General features: G+C 52.9%; 1 protein-coding gene and 1 long non-coding RNA gene across 3 annotated transcripts; one reads left to right on the forward strand and one right to left on the reverse strand.

Moving 5' to 3' along the window:
* Positions 1–182: 182 nt before the first annotated feature.
* On the forward strand, positions 183–13,405 carry TTI1 (TELO2 interacting protein 1). Of its 2 annotated transcripts, none has more exons than XM_027472733.3 (7): positions 183–2,616; positions 3,043–3,231; positions 4,000–4,148; positions 5,022–5,162; positions 6,587–6,791; positions 7,532–7,619; positions 7,724–10,742. In XM_027472733.3, the coding sequence occupies exons 1-7, from the start codon at positions 300–302 to the stop codon at positions 7,794–7,796; spliced, it is 3,162 nt and encodes a 1,053-aa protein (XP_027328534.3). In that variant the 5' UTR covers positions 183–299; the 3' UTR covers positions 7,797–10,742. The 2 variants fall into 2 exon arrangements, with proteins under 2 accessions (XP_027328534.3, XP_027328533.3); XM_027472732.3 differs by lacking the exon at positions 7,724–10,742 and adding an exon at positions 11,884–13,405 and having other exon boundaries at positions 184–2,616.
* On the reverse strand, positions 10,757–16,484 carry LOC119713351 (uncharacterized). The gene is made up of 3 exons (XR_005260518.2): positions 16,470–16,484; positions 11,420–14,207; positions 10,757–11,005 (listed from the first exon to the last, which is right to left on the reverse strand). It is a non-coding gene; the product is annotated as an uncharacterized lncRNA (long non-coding RNA).
* Positions 16,485–16,577: the final 93 nt, after the last annotated feature.

Consider the following 16,577-nt stretch of genomic DNA (forward strand, 5'->3'; position numbering starts at 1 on the left):
ACGGCGCGCCGCGAGGGCAGGGGGGAGAAGCACGGCGCATGCGCGGCCTCTCCGGCTGGCCCCTGAATCCTGCTGTGACACGCGGCGCATGCGCAGTGCGAGCGGCCGCGACTTTTCTGGCGGCCCTGGCCCCGCACGGCCCCTTCGGGCGCTTTGTGGCGCTGCGGGCCTGGGGCTTCCCTGCGTCACTTCCGGCAGCGGGGAAGCGCCCGGCGGGGCCCGGGGCGGCGGCGGCGGCGGCACCCGCGGGCCTGGGCCTGGGCCTGGACCCGGGGCCTGGCCCCGCTGCCGGCCCCGCCATGGCCGTGTTCGACACCCCCCGCGAGGCCTTCGGCGCCCTGCGGCCCGCCTGCGTGCGGCTGACCCAGGCTCAGACCGCCGAGAACGTGGCGCTGCTGCGGGCCCGGCTGGCGGCGGTGGGCGCGGCGGCGCTGCAGGAGCTGCAGGAGTACGTCCTGTACCCGCTGCGCCTCGCCCTCACCTCACCGGGACCCCGCCGGGAGCGGCTGGTGCAGAGCGCGGCGCGGGGCCTGGCCGCCGTGCTGGGAGCCACCCGGCTGCGGGGCCCCGAGCTGCTGAGGGAGCTCCTGGCCGAGCTCTGCGCCTGCCTCGGCACCCCCCCGGCACCGGGACCCGCACCGGGACCGGGACCCGCACCGGGAGCAGGACCCGCCTCGGAGGAGCTGAAGCTGGCCGTGGTGGAGGCGCTGCACGCCCTGATCCATTCGGCTGACGGGGACGTTATCCTGTCGCTGTACCAGCCGCCGGCCCTGCACCTCCTGGGCTTCACCGTGTCGCTGCTGCTGGGCCTGGCGGAGCGGGAAAGAGCGAGGCAGCTGAAGATCTCCGCGCTGAAGTGCCTGCAGGCCCTCGTCCTGCGGTGCGAGTGTCAGCAGCACAGGCAGCTCCGTGAGGACGAGGAGCAGCAATGTGGGGATACGTTCGCCTCGTTTCTGCCTGGCGTGGTTCTGGCGCTGTCCCGAGTTATTACCGCGGACATCAAACAAGGGCACGCAACCACCGTGGCTGCACTCAGAGTGTTCTACCAGGTTGTTGGCTTGGTTATGGCTGATGAGCAGCTTGCCAGGATCCCAGAGAATAAAGAGAAGCCGTCAGGGGAACAAAGTGGAGTATCGAAACTGGTGGTCCACAGAGGACCTGACTGGAGTAAAAATACCGCAGAAAAACTCTCTCTCCTCTTGCATAAAATTGTTGAACGATCTTCAGTTCACTCGCACTGGAAAGTGAGACTGGAGCTGGTGGAACTCGTCCATCACTTAGTGAGGAACTGCAGGCAGTCACTGGTGGACTCCTTCACTCATCTTCTAAAGGCCGTAGTTGGGCTGGTTAACGACGAAAACAGCGAAGTCCAGAGCAGATGTAACGAGGTTCTGCAGCACATTGCGGAGCAGCAGCTGGTAGCACACAACAGGGCTCTTGCTGATGTTCTCTCGGAGAACCTCCATTCCCTGGCCACAGCTCTGCCTCGCCTGATGAACTCTCAGGACGACACGGGCAAGTTTGCCACTCTGAGCTTATTGCTTGGCTACCTGAAGCTGCTGGGCCCCAAGGTTAACATTGTCCTCAACTCCGCATCCCACCTCCACCGGCTGTCCAAAGCACTGATGCAAGTTCTGGAGCTGGACGTGACGGATGTGAAGATAGTGGAAGACAGGCGCTGGGGCTCTGGGAGCGGGTACGAGGGCTCCTTGCAGCATGGTGTGCAGAAGGGCAGGTGCCAGAAGAAATATTTCCGCTTCTTCACGGAGGAAAAAGTTTTCCAGCTCCTTCAGCAAGTTTGCCGTGTTCTTGGCTACTATGGAAACCTCTACCTGCTGGTGGATCATTTCCTGGGGCTGTACAGCGAGTCTGCCCTGTACCGAAAGCAGGCTGCAATGGTCCTCAACGAGCTGATTGCAGGAGCTGCTGGCGTGGGGGTGGATGTGCTTCAGCAAAGGGAAGTTCCACTGGATGGGGATGATATCAAAGGGGCCATAACGTCCGTTCTTGATGAGTACACAGACCAGGCAAACTGGTACTTAGTCACCAGCATTGATGCGGAAGAAGCCAGCCAGGAGCTCTCTGTGAATCCCTCAGGACTTGCTGCCCTCCCAGGGGCTGCGTGCGGCAGCGTTCTGCCACCCCCAGACCCGTGTGTAACAACCCGCACCATGAACAGCAACATCTGGCAGATCTGCATCCAGCTGGAAGGGGTCGGCTGCTTCGCCACAGTCCTCGGCAAAGAATTCCGGTTGCTTCTGCTGTCAGCTCTCTACCCAGTGCTGGAAAAGGCCGGAGACAAGACTCTGCTCATCAGTGAGACGGCGATGGGAACGCTGGTGGACATCTGCGAGGCCTGCAGTTATGACTCTGTGCAGTGCTTGATTAATGAGAACTCTGACTACCTGGTGAACGGGATTTCCCTGAATTTGCGCCACGTGGCACATCGGCCGCACGCGTCCCAGGTGCTGGACACCATGCTGAGGCACTCGGATGCCAGCTTGCTGCCGCTGGTAGAAGACGTCATCCAAGACGTCCTGTCGACGCTAGATCAGTCGTACAATCACCAGGCTTCCACCTTCCTCGGGGTCCTCCACTCGCTCGTGGCAGCTCTAGGTACCCGAGCGACGCTTGCTTTGCACAGCTCAGTGTCAGTGTGGCGGAGGGTACAGCAGGATGACAGCTTGGCCTTGCTTGTGGCCAGTGCTAATGCAAAGCTTGCCAGTAGCATCAGCTCTCCGCAGCCAGGCTGTGTTTGGCCTGCAGAGCTGCAGGGACGTGGCCTGTAGGCTCAGACAGGACAGGTGTGCTCATCCCACACACACCCCATAGAAGCGCTCGGGGCGTTTGGCTGCATCCTTCAGGGCTGTCAGAGGTGTGCACCATCAGGGAGGGCACAGTGATGTGACAGCTGGTGCCTGCTCTGTAGCTCAATGCCACGAGGCTCAAGAGTCATTCTTCTCCCAAGGAACCCGTGGTAGCTTGCTGACCTGCAGGAAGGGCCCGCGAATGCTCGGTGACATCTCAGTTCCTCTTTTGCAGTCAAGTGGTTCGGGCCGTCCCGCAGCGAGGAGCCCCAACGGAGGCAGGCTGCTGAGAGGCAGAGCGGGACTTTGGGCCAGGTGCAGGCGGCGATAACAGGGCAAGAAGTGGAGCAATTCTTCCTCGACTATGTCAGACAGAAGCAGGTTGCAGAGGGCAACCTTTCTGACTCTGGTGATGAGGAGGCAGGTCAGTACTGTGCGTGACTGACTGACTGTCTGCAGCTTAGAGGACGGTGACCTGGGAGGCTTCCTCTTGGCAGATGCTGGGGGTAGAACTGGGTTGAAAGACTGACATGCTCACACTAGTCTCAGATCTGCTTTGAGCCAACTGTAGCTCATGTGAGGTGCTGCTTGGTGTTCTTGCTTTGTGCTCAGGGGGAAAAAAAAAAAAAACCAAAAAAAGAAGGAAAAAAAAAAAGTAAAATGTTTGCGGGTTCAGGACCCAAACTTGCCTCTTTCCAGACTCCTACTGCATCTTCCTCAGCCTCTCTTGGGAATCTCTGTACCATTTTCTCCTGGCTAATAATGCTGCTGCTTCCTTCCCACCTTGCCTTGAAAGGCCCTGCAGGCATTCATAAAGGGAACTTTTTAGCCTTTACTGGGCTGTGCCGAAATCCTGACCTTTAAATACCTCATCTCTAAATATCCTGGCTTTTCACTTTCAGTAAAAATCAATGGGAGATAAAGAACTCTGGGGTGAAGAGAGACTGCAAATGTCACACCAATTGCATTGTCCAGTACAGAAAGCAAAACTTCCCCAGTCCCACAGTCTGAATCTGCCACTGAACTCAGAGCTCAGGCATATTTATATCTAATATATCTATTTATACCTAAGCATGCTCAAAAATGCCAAAGGTCTCAACTAGGAATTTGTGGAGCAGTTTTGTGTGCGTGTTGTGATCTCCCAGAATCTCCAAGTCCTTTTCATGGCTTCAGTAACAGTTTTGTCTTCCAGATGAGGTTCCCCCTGTTGCTAAACTTGAGTCAAGCAACTCTGACACAGAAGGAGAAACTCCTCTGCCAAGCCACGCTCAGCTGGCCAAAGATGTGATGGGAAGGTGCATCCACTTGCTGTCTGACAGGAGCCTCCGTGTGCGGCTGAAGGTGAGTAACCGCCGGCTTTGAGGGGACAGGTGGTGCCCGTGGAGGGGGCTGGTAGCTCCTCAACGTGTACATGGTGCACGTCGGGCCTCCTGCTGCAGCGAGGGCAGCGCTGCCATATGCCTGATCAGGACAGCCCCGCCAAGTGTTGGCAAGAAGAAGGGAGGCAGCTTCCTGCAGGCAGCTTCCTGCAGGCAGTGTCAGGAACGGCAGCCAGGCTGATCCTGAGGATGGCTTCACGGCGGGCACCTTTCCTTGGCACACACAACCATCAGGTTTCGTGCCCCAGCCTGAGGTGAAGGAAGGAGAGGCATCTTCCTCCCATCCTCCTTCCTCACTCAGACTGTAGTGCACAGACTAACGAATGTTTCAGAAGTGCTGGGCTTATGATAAGCATGGCTAAAAGCCTGTCTCTTTTTTTTTTTTTTTTTTTTTTTTTTCAAATTATGAAAATCCTTTGAAGGTGTCCTCCTTTTAAACTGCAAAGCAAGACAGAAAATGCAGCAGTGAGGCATAACCCAGATTCTCAGCGCAGCAGCCCCAGTCCTACAAGGTGATCTTGCTGCTGTGCAACAGGAACAGTAGGGTCCTAGTGCACAGCCCAGCCTGCAGAGCCTGCCTGGAAATTGTGTTGTGTTCCAGCCTGGCCCCATAGCATGGCCAGGTTATGTCCCTGGGCTGCTCGGTGCTTTCAGAGCAGGCCTGAGCTCTGTGCTCTGTTCAGTTATCCCAGCTCATGCTGAGGTGAAACGGGACCCTCTTGGATCAGATCCCTTCTTTTTCCTTGCTCCCTGCTGTGATGCTGGGCCCCCACATGAATGCCTGCTGCTGGCACTGCAGCACTCTGAAAGTCTGTCCTCTGCCCCTCGTACACAGGTCCTGGACGTGCTGGAGCTCTGTGTAACTGTGCTACATCCTCACAGAAACCATCTGCTTCCCATGGCTCATCGTGTCTGGCCAGCTCTCGTCACCCGGTTGATCAGCGATGACCCTCTGGCAGTGCTGAGAGCCTTCAAGGTACAGCAGTGAGTCTTTGCCAGCAGCCTTCAAGCTGCTGCTTCCAAGGCAAGCAGCTCAGGCACTGCGGTGGCCAGTGAGAGGAGCGCTGAGTTTGGGGAGTGTTTTTTTTTATGTTGTTCAGATCACAGGGTCACCACCCTGCACTGGGTGGGCTTGTACCGCTCTTAACCACAGCGTGTCCACAGATAAAACCTTGACACTGTTCCTGGGGGAAACAGCAGTGTTCGTAGTTACTGCAGGGAAGAGGAAAGTGGTTCTTTTGCCACCTAAGCAGCTGACTGTCAGAGGCAGTGCGTAGTACAGCTTGCCCTTGCTGGAGCTCCAGTCTCAGTAACCCCCTTTGGAAGGCTTAGACTGAAGGGAGGGGAACGTTTAGCAATTGAGGCATTGGCAGGGGAGGGGAGAGGTTAAGCAAAGACTTAGCCTCATAATAGCACTTTAAGAGTTCCTGGCCATGTCTTCTGACGGCATTCTCGTCCTGAATCACAAGTTAAACAATAAAACGTGATGCCCAAGGTTGACAGCCCCAGAGTTTCACAGGGCTTCCTGTGCTGTGCAGAATGAAATTCATTTTCAAATCCTTCAGTGTGAATAAAAGGAAAGTTTTGATTCCCCAAATTCAAGAAGCCAGGCACTAGAATTTCAGTGTGCCTGCCCTAAAAAGGATGAGATCACTGAATAAAAACTAAGTACTGGAAAGTTCAAAGGATAATTACAGTTAACATTGCATTTGGGTTTTGTTGTGAGAAGTCCCATGTGAGTGTTACCTTTCTACATCTGAGGACAGTAAATTTAGTGTCAGTGTAAGCCAAACACAACATAACCGGTGCTCAGTCCAGCCCACTAAGACCACTTAGTGGAATTTCAGTGAAATTCCAAGGGAGAGCCATGTTCTGGCCACTTGGGTAAGCCCTGAAGATCCCCCCCCTTCATTTTCATACCCATTTAAGGCCATTCTCTAGGCCTGTTTGGATTTTATCCTGAGTGCACACCAATAGTGCTGGGTGCCCCATGCTGTAGTGTATTGGCCTTCCTGTTACATGGCCTGGTACTGATGGGCTGTTGCCACCACACAGGTGATTTATATGTTAATAGCATCTTCCATCAGGCTCCTTCAGCACTTCTAAATAGGCCTTCACGAGTCAGTCATACTTTTACCGTGCTGAGGAAAGAAAGGCAGTCCCAGGGGGTTAACAAGGTGAAACAGAAGAGCAAGGAGCAGCTCAGTCAGCCTCACCATCAAGCATTTGCCTTCTGCTTGCTGTGGGAAGTGGAGGCAGTGAGATCACATCGCTTTCAACTGTAAGAAATTATCAAAGGAGCTGCTTTATCCCCCAGTGTTGCTGAGAACAATATTCTGGAGGAGCCTGCTCACAGACCTGTAGGCACACATCCTCCAGTAACTGATGTTTCTCCCCCAGGTGCTGTGTACCCTGGCTCAAAAGTGTGGGGACTTCTTGAGACAGAGATTCTCCAAAGACGTCCTGCCTAAGCTGACCAGTTCCCTCCTCAGCCAGGCCCCAGCAAGTGCCAGAGCCGGGCCTGTGTACAGTCACACACTTGCCTTCAAGTTACAGCTGGCTGTGCTGCAGGGACTGGGGTCTCTGTGTGAGAAGCTGGACATGGGTGAGTACCAGGGGAAGTGCAGGCTGTACGAGGTCTCTGCCCAACGTGACTTCTCTCTTCATCTTGGTTGACCAGGCCTATCCTGGTTTCTCATCCTGCTGCTGCCCCATGGGACTGGTTTCCGGATCTTCTCCAGCCTCGTCCCGCTCAGGCCCTGCTTGGCCTTAATCTGTCCTCTCTCAGAGCTCTGTAAAGAGAGGCTACTCACTCCTTACTCCCCAAGACACAAATGGGGAGAGAGCTTCCCAGTACCGTGCAGAACCTGACTGCTCATCTCGTTTGTGCATGAGAAGTGGGTACAAAGTCGAGTGCTTGAGTTGCTGCAGCCAGATCCGTTGGGTCAAGCTTTGTTCGTAATTAATGAAAGAACTGGAAACCAGATGAGACTGCTGGCTAAGCTGTCTGGTTCCATGCTGGAGCATCTCTCTGGATGACCTTTTACATGCAGCATGTCCTGCTCTTCTATGGAATGAAACTCTGAAATTCTTCTAGGTTAAATTTCTGGAGCTGACTTTGATGAGGAATAGGGTTTGCTGGCTAGTTGCTGTTTTCCTCTCTCAAGGCCCTTGATTGCTTTCCTAGCTCTACTGCAAGATTTTCCAGAGGGGAGATCAGTAGAGCTCTGGGTCAGGCGGTTCAAAGGCTCAGAAGCCACTTGCTGCCAATTTAGAGCAGATTCAATTAGGTGGCAGCAGCTGAGTAGGTTACCTCCTACCCTTCTTTTCTGTTCTGTTCTGCAGGTGAGAGCGACCTGAATAAAGTGGCAGATGCTTGCCTGATTTACCTCAGCGCCAAGCAACCCATGAAGTTGCAAGAAGCTGCCCAAAGGTAATGTCTTTTAAATGCAGGTCTATCTGGTGTACAAGTACTGTGGGAAGAGGGGGAGAAAGATAACGCCTTTCCTTTTGCCCCTTTCTCATTCCTTCCTCCAGCACATCTGTGTCCTGTAGAACAGGGTCTCTCATAGAGGTTAGCCCTTGCTCTGAGAAGGCTGCGAGAGGTTAAAAGAGCATAAACAGTTCAGGTGAGCATGCATTTGCCCTGTGAGGTGTTGACAGACATACTTGACTAGTTGGTGTTCGAAATCCTGCTCAACATGTTCCTGCTGTCAGGATAAGAGATCGCTGCTGCCATATGTTGTCACCTGGAAACAAGGGCAGACATTTCACCAGACAAAATGAGTCCAGTTACAGAATGCAGAAAATGAATAGGAAAGCCACGCATCTCCGTTTCTGCTGAAGGACAAGGAAGAGCCACTCTCTCCCTGTGGCCCACCGTCCCTCCCTAATGGGAGAGGCAGCCAGCTGTGAGCAGGTTCAGCAGGCACCGCGGATTTCAGAGGGCAGAATGTTAAAAAGGGAAAAGCTGTCAGCTCCCTTTCACCTGAGTGCAGGCCTCCCAGGGGTGTGCGAGGTGTGAGGAGCTTTTGTGTGGCTGGGCAGCAGCTTAGACAGAGGGAGCTCTCAGAAGCTGTAGCTGTACCTTTGTTTGTATTCCTGAGTTGGTGAGAGTCGGTTTATTTTTACCTTAGTGGCTTTTATTGCATCGCTGCAGGCTTCAGCAGCATTTGTTCTGCAAAGGGGTTCTTTGCTGTAGGCTTGCATACCCTTGATAGAATATAACGTGCATCTGTGTAAGCAATGCTGGCATGGGAAACAGAACACCGGGATTTATCTATTTGGAAACTTAAGCTTTTAAATCATTAACAAAGCAGACTGAAGAGCTGTGTAATTTCCACCCCCCACACGACGGGTGGGGAGTGAATACGGAATTGGCCCTCCGATGCAGTAGGGTTATTAGAAGGTGTGTAATGAAGCAAGCTCACTGCTGGTGGAGAAAGGGGAGCAAAGCTGTCAGCAAAGACAGGTTTCTGATATATAGATATGTTTTTAAGAGAAAAATGCCGCATTACATTGCTCCCCCCATGCCTTTGAGGCACCATACATGACATATTGTGTGATTAATTATCTTTGTTGGCCAGACACATGCATGCATCATGTCTGGCCTGATATTAACCGTGCATATGGTAACAATTGCAGTTTTTACAATTTCCCTACAGTCCTTGACACCCTTTTTTTTATTTATTATTATTTTAGTCCTATCTAACCCCTGGTCTTGGAGCCAGGCTGGATCAGCGTTAAACATGTCACAGTCACTTTTACCTACAGTGTGCATGACTGATAGGAGGTTTCAGTTTGGAAAAGTCAAAATTAGTTTGCACTGTAACAGTCAACTAGCAGCAGGATAAGAATCACTTCTCAGCCATGCTTTGGCTTCCTTTCTTAGGCTGCTTAACCTCCAGGTTCCTGTAAGCTCCAGTCCTTTTCTTTGCTCTCCGTGTGTCTGAAAGTAATCCTGCAAACTGACTTAGACTGTCACATGTATGGCCCTTTGCATTGAGGCAAGGGCAAATTATCAGCCTGCTCCATGAAATTTTCTGCATTTTAAATGCTTCTAAAAGCAGATAGAACAGAACTAATCTTAGCCACAGCCTGAGTGCCAACGTACATCACATAACTCAGCTTTATCACTACAGAAATCATACGAAGTAAAAGGATGCTTGGAATCAGCTTGCCATATTGATTTATACTGAGTGGCCTTTGCTCACCTTTTTGGATTCTTACACAACTCACGAGCTGTGACCTGCCAGGAGGAAGGTTGGCTCTTACAAAGTCAGTTATAGCTGCAGTAACTCCCTGCATTGACTTTGATTTTAAAGTGAAGATTCTCTGGGTATGCAAAGGACTGAGCAGGAATTTTGGGCCAAGGTGCTGGTGTCACAAAAAAAAAAAAAAGCACAGGGTGTGGAGGGTTGTCTGTCTTCCAGGAATGTTCTCGTGCTCCAGGGAGGCTATTTAATCCCATTTATGGGATCCTGTAGTTTTATTAGGTGAAGCAGTGGGAATAAGTGAATTTGGTAAATGCAACTTTGTGCAATACTCAAGAGGCAAAAATAGATGATGGGAATAAAAAATGAACCCCAGCATCTCTGAGAAAGAGAAAATGGGACGGGACAGTAGGCTTTACTGTGACTGCTGGTAGTATTCCAGAAGAGAAATATTACCAAAATATTGTTTAAATTTAAAAAATAAAAAGGAGGAGTTCGGGAATGCCAGGGAATACTAGATACATCTTTGCTTTTATTGAAAATAAACCAGTGTACCCCTGGGTAAAGTGACCAGAAACACTTGAGCAGCTAAGGGGTGGTGTTGTAGGGACACAGCCTGGGAACAACGTTACGGAAATGGTGTTAACTGGAAGTCACATTGTGTAAAACTGAGCTTCTGATCAATTTATTAAGTGGCAACATCTCTGACAAGCTTCTCACTTTAGGGGAAGAAAAAAAAAAAAACTTTGAAGGAAAAGAGATTAAGAAATTGTCATTGGCCTATGTCAACACTTTACAAATAGCTCTACATTTTTTCCAGTTTGAAGTGACTGTTTTGAAATTTACACTCCTTTTCAATAAATGTTTACAGTCTGTGAAGTTTACCATTTGACCTTTCAGTCAGTGTTCTGAATAGGAATGTTTTTTCTAGGATGCAGAAATAATTTCTCCACTTCTTACTGAAGTCTGTGGTGAGCTGTATTTAGTTAAATATCCAACATAGCTGCAGAAGCCAGAAAGAGTTGTCCTTTTGCCAGCCTGTTCACACTGTGCCGTGGCTTTACTTAGAGCTTGGGAAAATACAAGGCACCAGAATAGCCTAACTCTGCTTTGTGCCAGTAGAACAAGTTGTTTAGCACAACTGGAACAAATATGAGCTATTTTGGGATCTTTTTAGATACCAAATTTGATTACACAGCATTAGACCTCTTTTGGTTTGACTGTGTAGCTTATTGGATACTTATTGACAGCTGTCATTTGCAAGCTGGGCTGAGGTACACTAAAACAGCCACCTGCACAAGGCAAAACTCAATAAAATTATATTTAAGTAAAAAAAAAAAAAAGCCAAAACAGAAAACAAACCTGGATTAACCCCAGGTTTCTTTGCCATGGAAACAGGTTGCTTAGGAACTGTCCAAGAGTTAGTTTGGAAATGTTAAAGTCAAGTTGCTCTCTAAGCTGCATAGCTCTCCGGGTTAGCGGGAGATAATCACACACCTCAGGCCGTTATGGGCACAAGGGGCCGTGGGGTTCTCCAGCGAGCAGCTAATCTCTCGAGGGTTGCTCTCTCCAGACTGAGACGAGGCTGAAGACCAGGGCGTTTCCGCTGTGAATGTAAGAGTTAAAGCTGTGTATGTGCTGGAAAAGCCAACGCCAGCTGAATGCCATTCCCCATTCCCTTCCCATTCATCTGTCTCACCCAGGACTATCCCCAGCCATAAGGAACGAGGCTGATCCCTGTGCCCATCACAAGCCAGGGGACACCACCAGGGACCTGCTGCTCCCACCGCCACGGCCAAATGAGCACCGGGAGAGCGCTGGCAGCTGCTGAGGCTTGGAGAGCAGCACAGGGCTCTCAGCAGGTGGCAGCTCCAGAGCCTGCCCTGGCAAGGCTGCCCATGCTCCTGCTCAGCCTGGCAGCCCCGGGAGGCTGGCACTTGGGGCAGACCTGTTCTCCCTGCCCAGACAGCATAGCTGCAGTATCAGAGAGCTAGGGGAATAGAGAGACCCTTCAGCTCACCTGGGCCTGGCTGTGCACCACAAAGAAGGCGTTTTATGCTGTTGCCAAACACAGCGATCACGTTGGAGCACGTTCAGGTTGTATTCCTCTGGAAATGACAGGCAGGCTCTGCAAGCACAAGTCTCACCCACAGAAGATGTGACCCTCTGAGTTTAGCACCCCCTCGCGTGATGCTGAGACCAAAGCCCGGGTCAGTTATTCACCAGCTTTGTATTGAGGCCAATAATGTGCTGTGCAGCATAAGAACTATTTCCTGTCACTCAGTGGTGGATTGAAACCACTGAGCTGTCTCTTGGGCACAGGAACCATCTTAATGACTCTGTCTAATGAGCCTCCAAATCTATCAATTGTCAGAGGCTGCAGACAATGCCAAAGCTTTGCGTAGCTGCCTATAATGACCCTCTTGGGCGCAAATCAAAAGGGCTTCTCCTTACTCTTTCCTTTCTTCCCCTTGTTTTCTGAAGTGTTTTCCTCCACTTAATGCATGTGGACCCTGACAGCACCTGGCTCCTCCTGAACGAGGTCTGCTGCCCTCAGCTGTACGAGCCTCCCCACGCCAGCTTGCAGCCTGTGAAGCTTCGTGGGATGGGGAGGCCGCGGAATGAGTTCACTGACAACGTCCTGCTCCTGCTGGAGAAGCTGCAGCACCAGGAGAGCAGAGTGCTGCAGGCTGGCACACAAGAGGCATCTCCTGCTTGACAGACCTGCACAGCAGCTGGCAGAGGAAAGAGAACCACCAGGATAGTTCTCACTTACTGAAATCCTGACATTTAGGCCCTGATTAATTCCAGGGAAAACCATTGCGTGGGCTGGGGTACTGGCTGAGACACCTTGCCCATGGGCAAAAGTTTTTTTTCCCTTTTTTTTTTTTAAAGTGTATGAAAATGAGGTGGGTACCTTACCCTTACCCTGATTCCTTCAGGCTTGTACTTCTCTGCACATGGTGTTGGAGGAAATCCAAGGGTCACAGCACATTTGTTTCTTCCATACAAAGTGTTTTTCCAGAAACTCCTTCCCAGCACTTGCTTGTTGGGTGATGCCCTTTCAGCACCTGACATGCACACTTCTGACTCCCCACACAACTGCAGTGCTCTGTCCAGTTCACACCTGGAAAGTCATCTCCCAGCCTGAAATGAAAGTTCTTCTCTGGCCTTAACCTTCCAGGAGAGGCATTAGTTTTGGGTACATCAGAAATCTTTGTCCGATACTAACTGATACTAAAAACAAGAGTTAAATGCATTTCCAGTAATTCCTCACCAGTATTGTTGACAAGAATGGCATCCCCATATCCCCATAGAAATACCAAGGCTCTTCCCTTACAGTTTGCAAAAACTGGCCAAATGAATTGTGCCACTTAATTCTCACTGTTGAGCCGTGAGAGTGTTTTTAAGAAAACAGCCAGCCTTGGTTTAGTTATTTAAGTGATTTAAGAATCTGGGAATAAGCCCAGATTGCAGCTATTCTGTGCAGGCTGTTTCCAGACCTGCCAGATTTTTAACACCCGCCCCAAGGACTAGATGAAGCGTCTGCCCCTGCCCCAGGACAGCTTACCTGCTGGGTGCCTACCAGCTCAGATGGTGACACTTGGTGTGAGCACCTTGGTGCTGTGCAGTGCTGTGCAGCCAGTGGGGGAGCAGATGAATCTGCAAGTCCTGCTTTGCCCCTGCCAAGACTTCCAGAACCACAGCACAGCCTCACCGCTTGCTCACCTGGAAGCTGCACTGGGGCACCCCCCAGCCCCACGTCCTTGGGGCTCCTTCCCACGAGGCTGTCTGCAAGTGCTTTGTTTGCTCTCAGACCACGCCATGTGCTGGATTCGTCAGCCTCAGCCAGGGCCAACTGGCTACTTTCAGACAGATGCTTGTGGAAGTTTTATGCTAGTGAAGTGAAAAGACAGATCTTAACAATGAATTTGGAAGCAAGCTGAGAAATATAAAAAAAATAAATTGAATAAAAACAGTGCAATAAACTGATTGTTAAAGGGAACAGGCTGTGTGTGTTTCTGTTGGGGATCCAGAAGGCATCTCAGCTGTTGGGCGCGAGGGGGCTGCTGCTGCTGCCTGTGCACACCCCTCATTGGAGATGGTTTCCCCTCATCTTCCTGTTCTTATTTAGACTTTATTCCTGGTTGTTTTTCCCAGGAAGACACAGCCTGGTGGCTTCGTTCCAAGTAGGACAAGGCTGCAGTTCAGCTTTCACCCCTTATGCTTTTGAAAATAGATACTCAGTGCTTCACATTGGGCTGCATTTCATAGGAGCCACTCAGAGCTGATCTGACGGGAAGATGGGAGAAGCAGGCAGGTGAAATATTACCTTTGGTCTCCAAAGCACTCCCGGGGTTGCTGCAGAAATTTCTAGAACGTTGTAGCACTTTATAAAATTCCTCTGTCAGGTGCAGGCGTTGCATCAGCCCGGCATCAGACGAATCAGCAGCACGGCGGTGGCACTCGCTGCTGCTGCCCGAGCCATCTGTTCGGTCTCTCCACCCACTGCTTCTCCCTGCCCTCGCTGTAGCCAGCAGTATGGGGCTGTCACGGGCTTGTCACAGGCTGTGCCTCTTGCCAGAGAGGTACAAGTTAAACATTGCTGTGGGAAACCCGTGCCATTCTGCAGCCCCCAGCCAGCCCGGTGAGGAGCACCCTGCCCATTACCGGCCTTCACCAGCTCGTCTCAGGCTGCAGTTGAACGATCCATCAGCGCATGCTTGGCCACATTTGGATTTGTCACCTCTGGGAAGCAGAAGTACCCCAGCCTTGCTGGAGTCACCTCAGCTGAGACACAAGGCAAGCTGAAAAGAAAAACCAGTACCCTTTCTTTGAGCATTTTGTAGCATAAAAGCCTGGGCCTCACACCAGCTGCTCCGCATTCCCCTGCGGCCACAAGCATGCCAGTTCCCATTCCTGGATATCAGCACCTTCAGATCCTGCCCTTTCCCTCACACGAGTGACCTGGAGCATCTCTGAGTCTCCCCACCAGGCCCACCGTGAGGTGCTGGAGGGACCCGGCTCAGGGACAAGCACCCATGGAGGGGACGCCAGGGAAGGGCTGAGGCTCAGGCCCTGGCTGTGGAAGGGAACGGTCCCACAGCACCGCTGCTGCTCAGGACCCAGCACAGATGACTGCAGGAGCAGAGGGGCGGTGGCACCACAGCTTCCACACACAGCGTCCCAGGAGGTGTTCCTGCACCTCAGGAAGCCACCACACCTCCTGTGGTGCTCTGAGCCCCCCCCAAGGCAGGCCCTGGGCCCTGCAGCCATCCCTAAACTCCTCGCCCGGTGGGGAACCACTGCTCAAGGCTACCAGAGGGACCGGGCCCCGATTCTGGGGTCCCACCACCCCGACATCCCTCCCCAACCGTGGGCTGGGTGAAGGAGGCAGCGGCTGCCTTTTCTCGGCAGGATGGCACAACCAGCAGGAGGGCTGCAGCAACGGGAGAGGAACGAGCGAAGTTCTAATTACAAACTTCCCCATGTGGCAGAGCTGGTGGCAGGGGAACAACTGGAAGCGGCTGCATCAATCAGGAAGGGGCCCTCGGGCTGTCATTTCATCCCGGGCTTCCTGCTGGCCCAGTAAAGCAGCAGCCCGGTTCCTGGGCTGGGTACGCTCGCAGAGAGCCCACCGAGCTGGGGGGGCCGGGCTGGGTTCACTGCTGCTGCCCCCCAACCCCATGGCCAGAGGCAGGGGGTCACCCCCAGAGGCAGGGGGCACACGGTGGGGCCTGGGCTCCATGCTGTTGAGCAGGTTGGGGTGCTGGGTCACCACACTATGTGCCATTGTCCCATCCTGCCAGCCACCCTCTGGCACGAGTGGTGGTGCCGAGACCCCCGGCGCTGCCATCCCCAGCGTCCCGGCCATCCTGCAAGCCAGCAGGGAGAGGGGCTGGCCCGCTCCGCCACACGGCCGCCTGTCACAGCTCTTCCCAGCTTCGTTATCACCCCTGCTTTATTACAGGCAGAGTAAATTGCTTTTGTCTGAAGCAGGATAATGGTCAGAAGAGTGCCTGTGTGGAGATGGCATTTCCACCAGGCTCGGCTCCTCCCCGGCAGTGACTTGCATACTAAGCTCAGCCCGCCTGGCCCTGTCGGACCGAGGGCTGCCGGGCTCCAGCAGGGCCAGTGGGGGCACAACAGCACCCATGGGTGGGGGGGGACAGGGCCAGCTCCGTCCCAGCCACCTCCATTGGGAGCAGCTGACTGGGAGCAGCTCCGCACCCCGGGGCTGGTGAAGGATGGGGGCACAGCCCCGGGCAGGCACGCAGCCCCCCGGGGGCCCGTTCCGCTCCTGCTCCCAACATCTCCCATAAACTCAGCAAAATGAATCTCTTCCAATAAAACCTGTTATTTTTAAAAGCTTGCCTCTAGGTTTTGCAAATTACTACACCAAACAGCAATTTGTTTGCTCGCCATTTGAGGTGATTTGCAGCCTTTCACCCTCCTCAAAGCAGCTCCAGCTCTTCCTTTTCCTCCCCTGTAGACTGTTTTTATTGCGGTGGTGGCTGATTCCTCCCATCCCTTCTCCTCCCACCCCAGAGATACATTTCCCTGACAAGAAGCATCAGAGTGCAACACAAGCACGAGCAGCTCCGTCAGGGAGAGATCTACAGAGCCGCCACTGTTATTGCTTGTGGCAAAGCAGAATTTCCAACAAAAGCCCCCTTTCCCCGGAGCCGGTTAATATTTCTCTCCTGACAAAGTATCCGGTGTATTTATAGGCTCCTGTGCGGTTTCCTCCCGTGTGATCATGGCTCCTGCAAATGAAACCCGCAGCAGGCGGCAAAGGCGAGAGCAGCTCTCGTGGCCGCCCCCGGCCGTGCCCTTCCTCTGCCTCCGGCACCGGCTGACACCAGGCCAGCAGCTTTTGCTTTTGTTACTCTAATGCATGACAAATTGCTTAATATCAGCACACCGAGAGGCGAGCGCAACGGAGCTCCACAGCTCCATAAACCAGAGGAGCCGGGGGACGGCACTGCTGAAGCCCTAGGAGCTCCTCTCCAACTGACGGGGCAGAGCCTGGCCCCACTGCACCCACCCCGAGCACAGCCCCCACTCACCAGAGCCACATCCCGTACGCAGCCCAGCACCGCCCTGCTGCAGCTCAGCCTCCCTTTAACACCGAGCCCCAGCTGCGTGCCTGATGCTCGGCTCCACCTGGGCGCAGC

This window comes from Anas platyrhynchos, chromosome 21 (assembly GCF_047663525.1).
Source record: "Anas platyrhynchos isolate ZD024472 breed Pekin duck chromosome 21, IASCAAS_PekinDuck_T2T, whole genome shotgun sequence".
NCBI classification, from domain to species: Eukaryota; Metazoa; Chordata; class Aves; order Anseriformes; family Anatidae; genus Anas; species Anas platyrhynchos.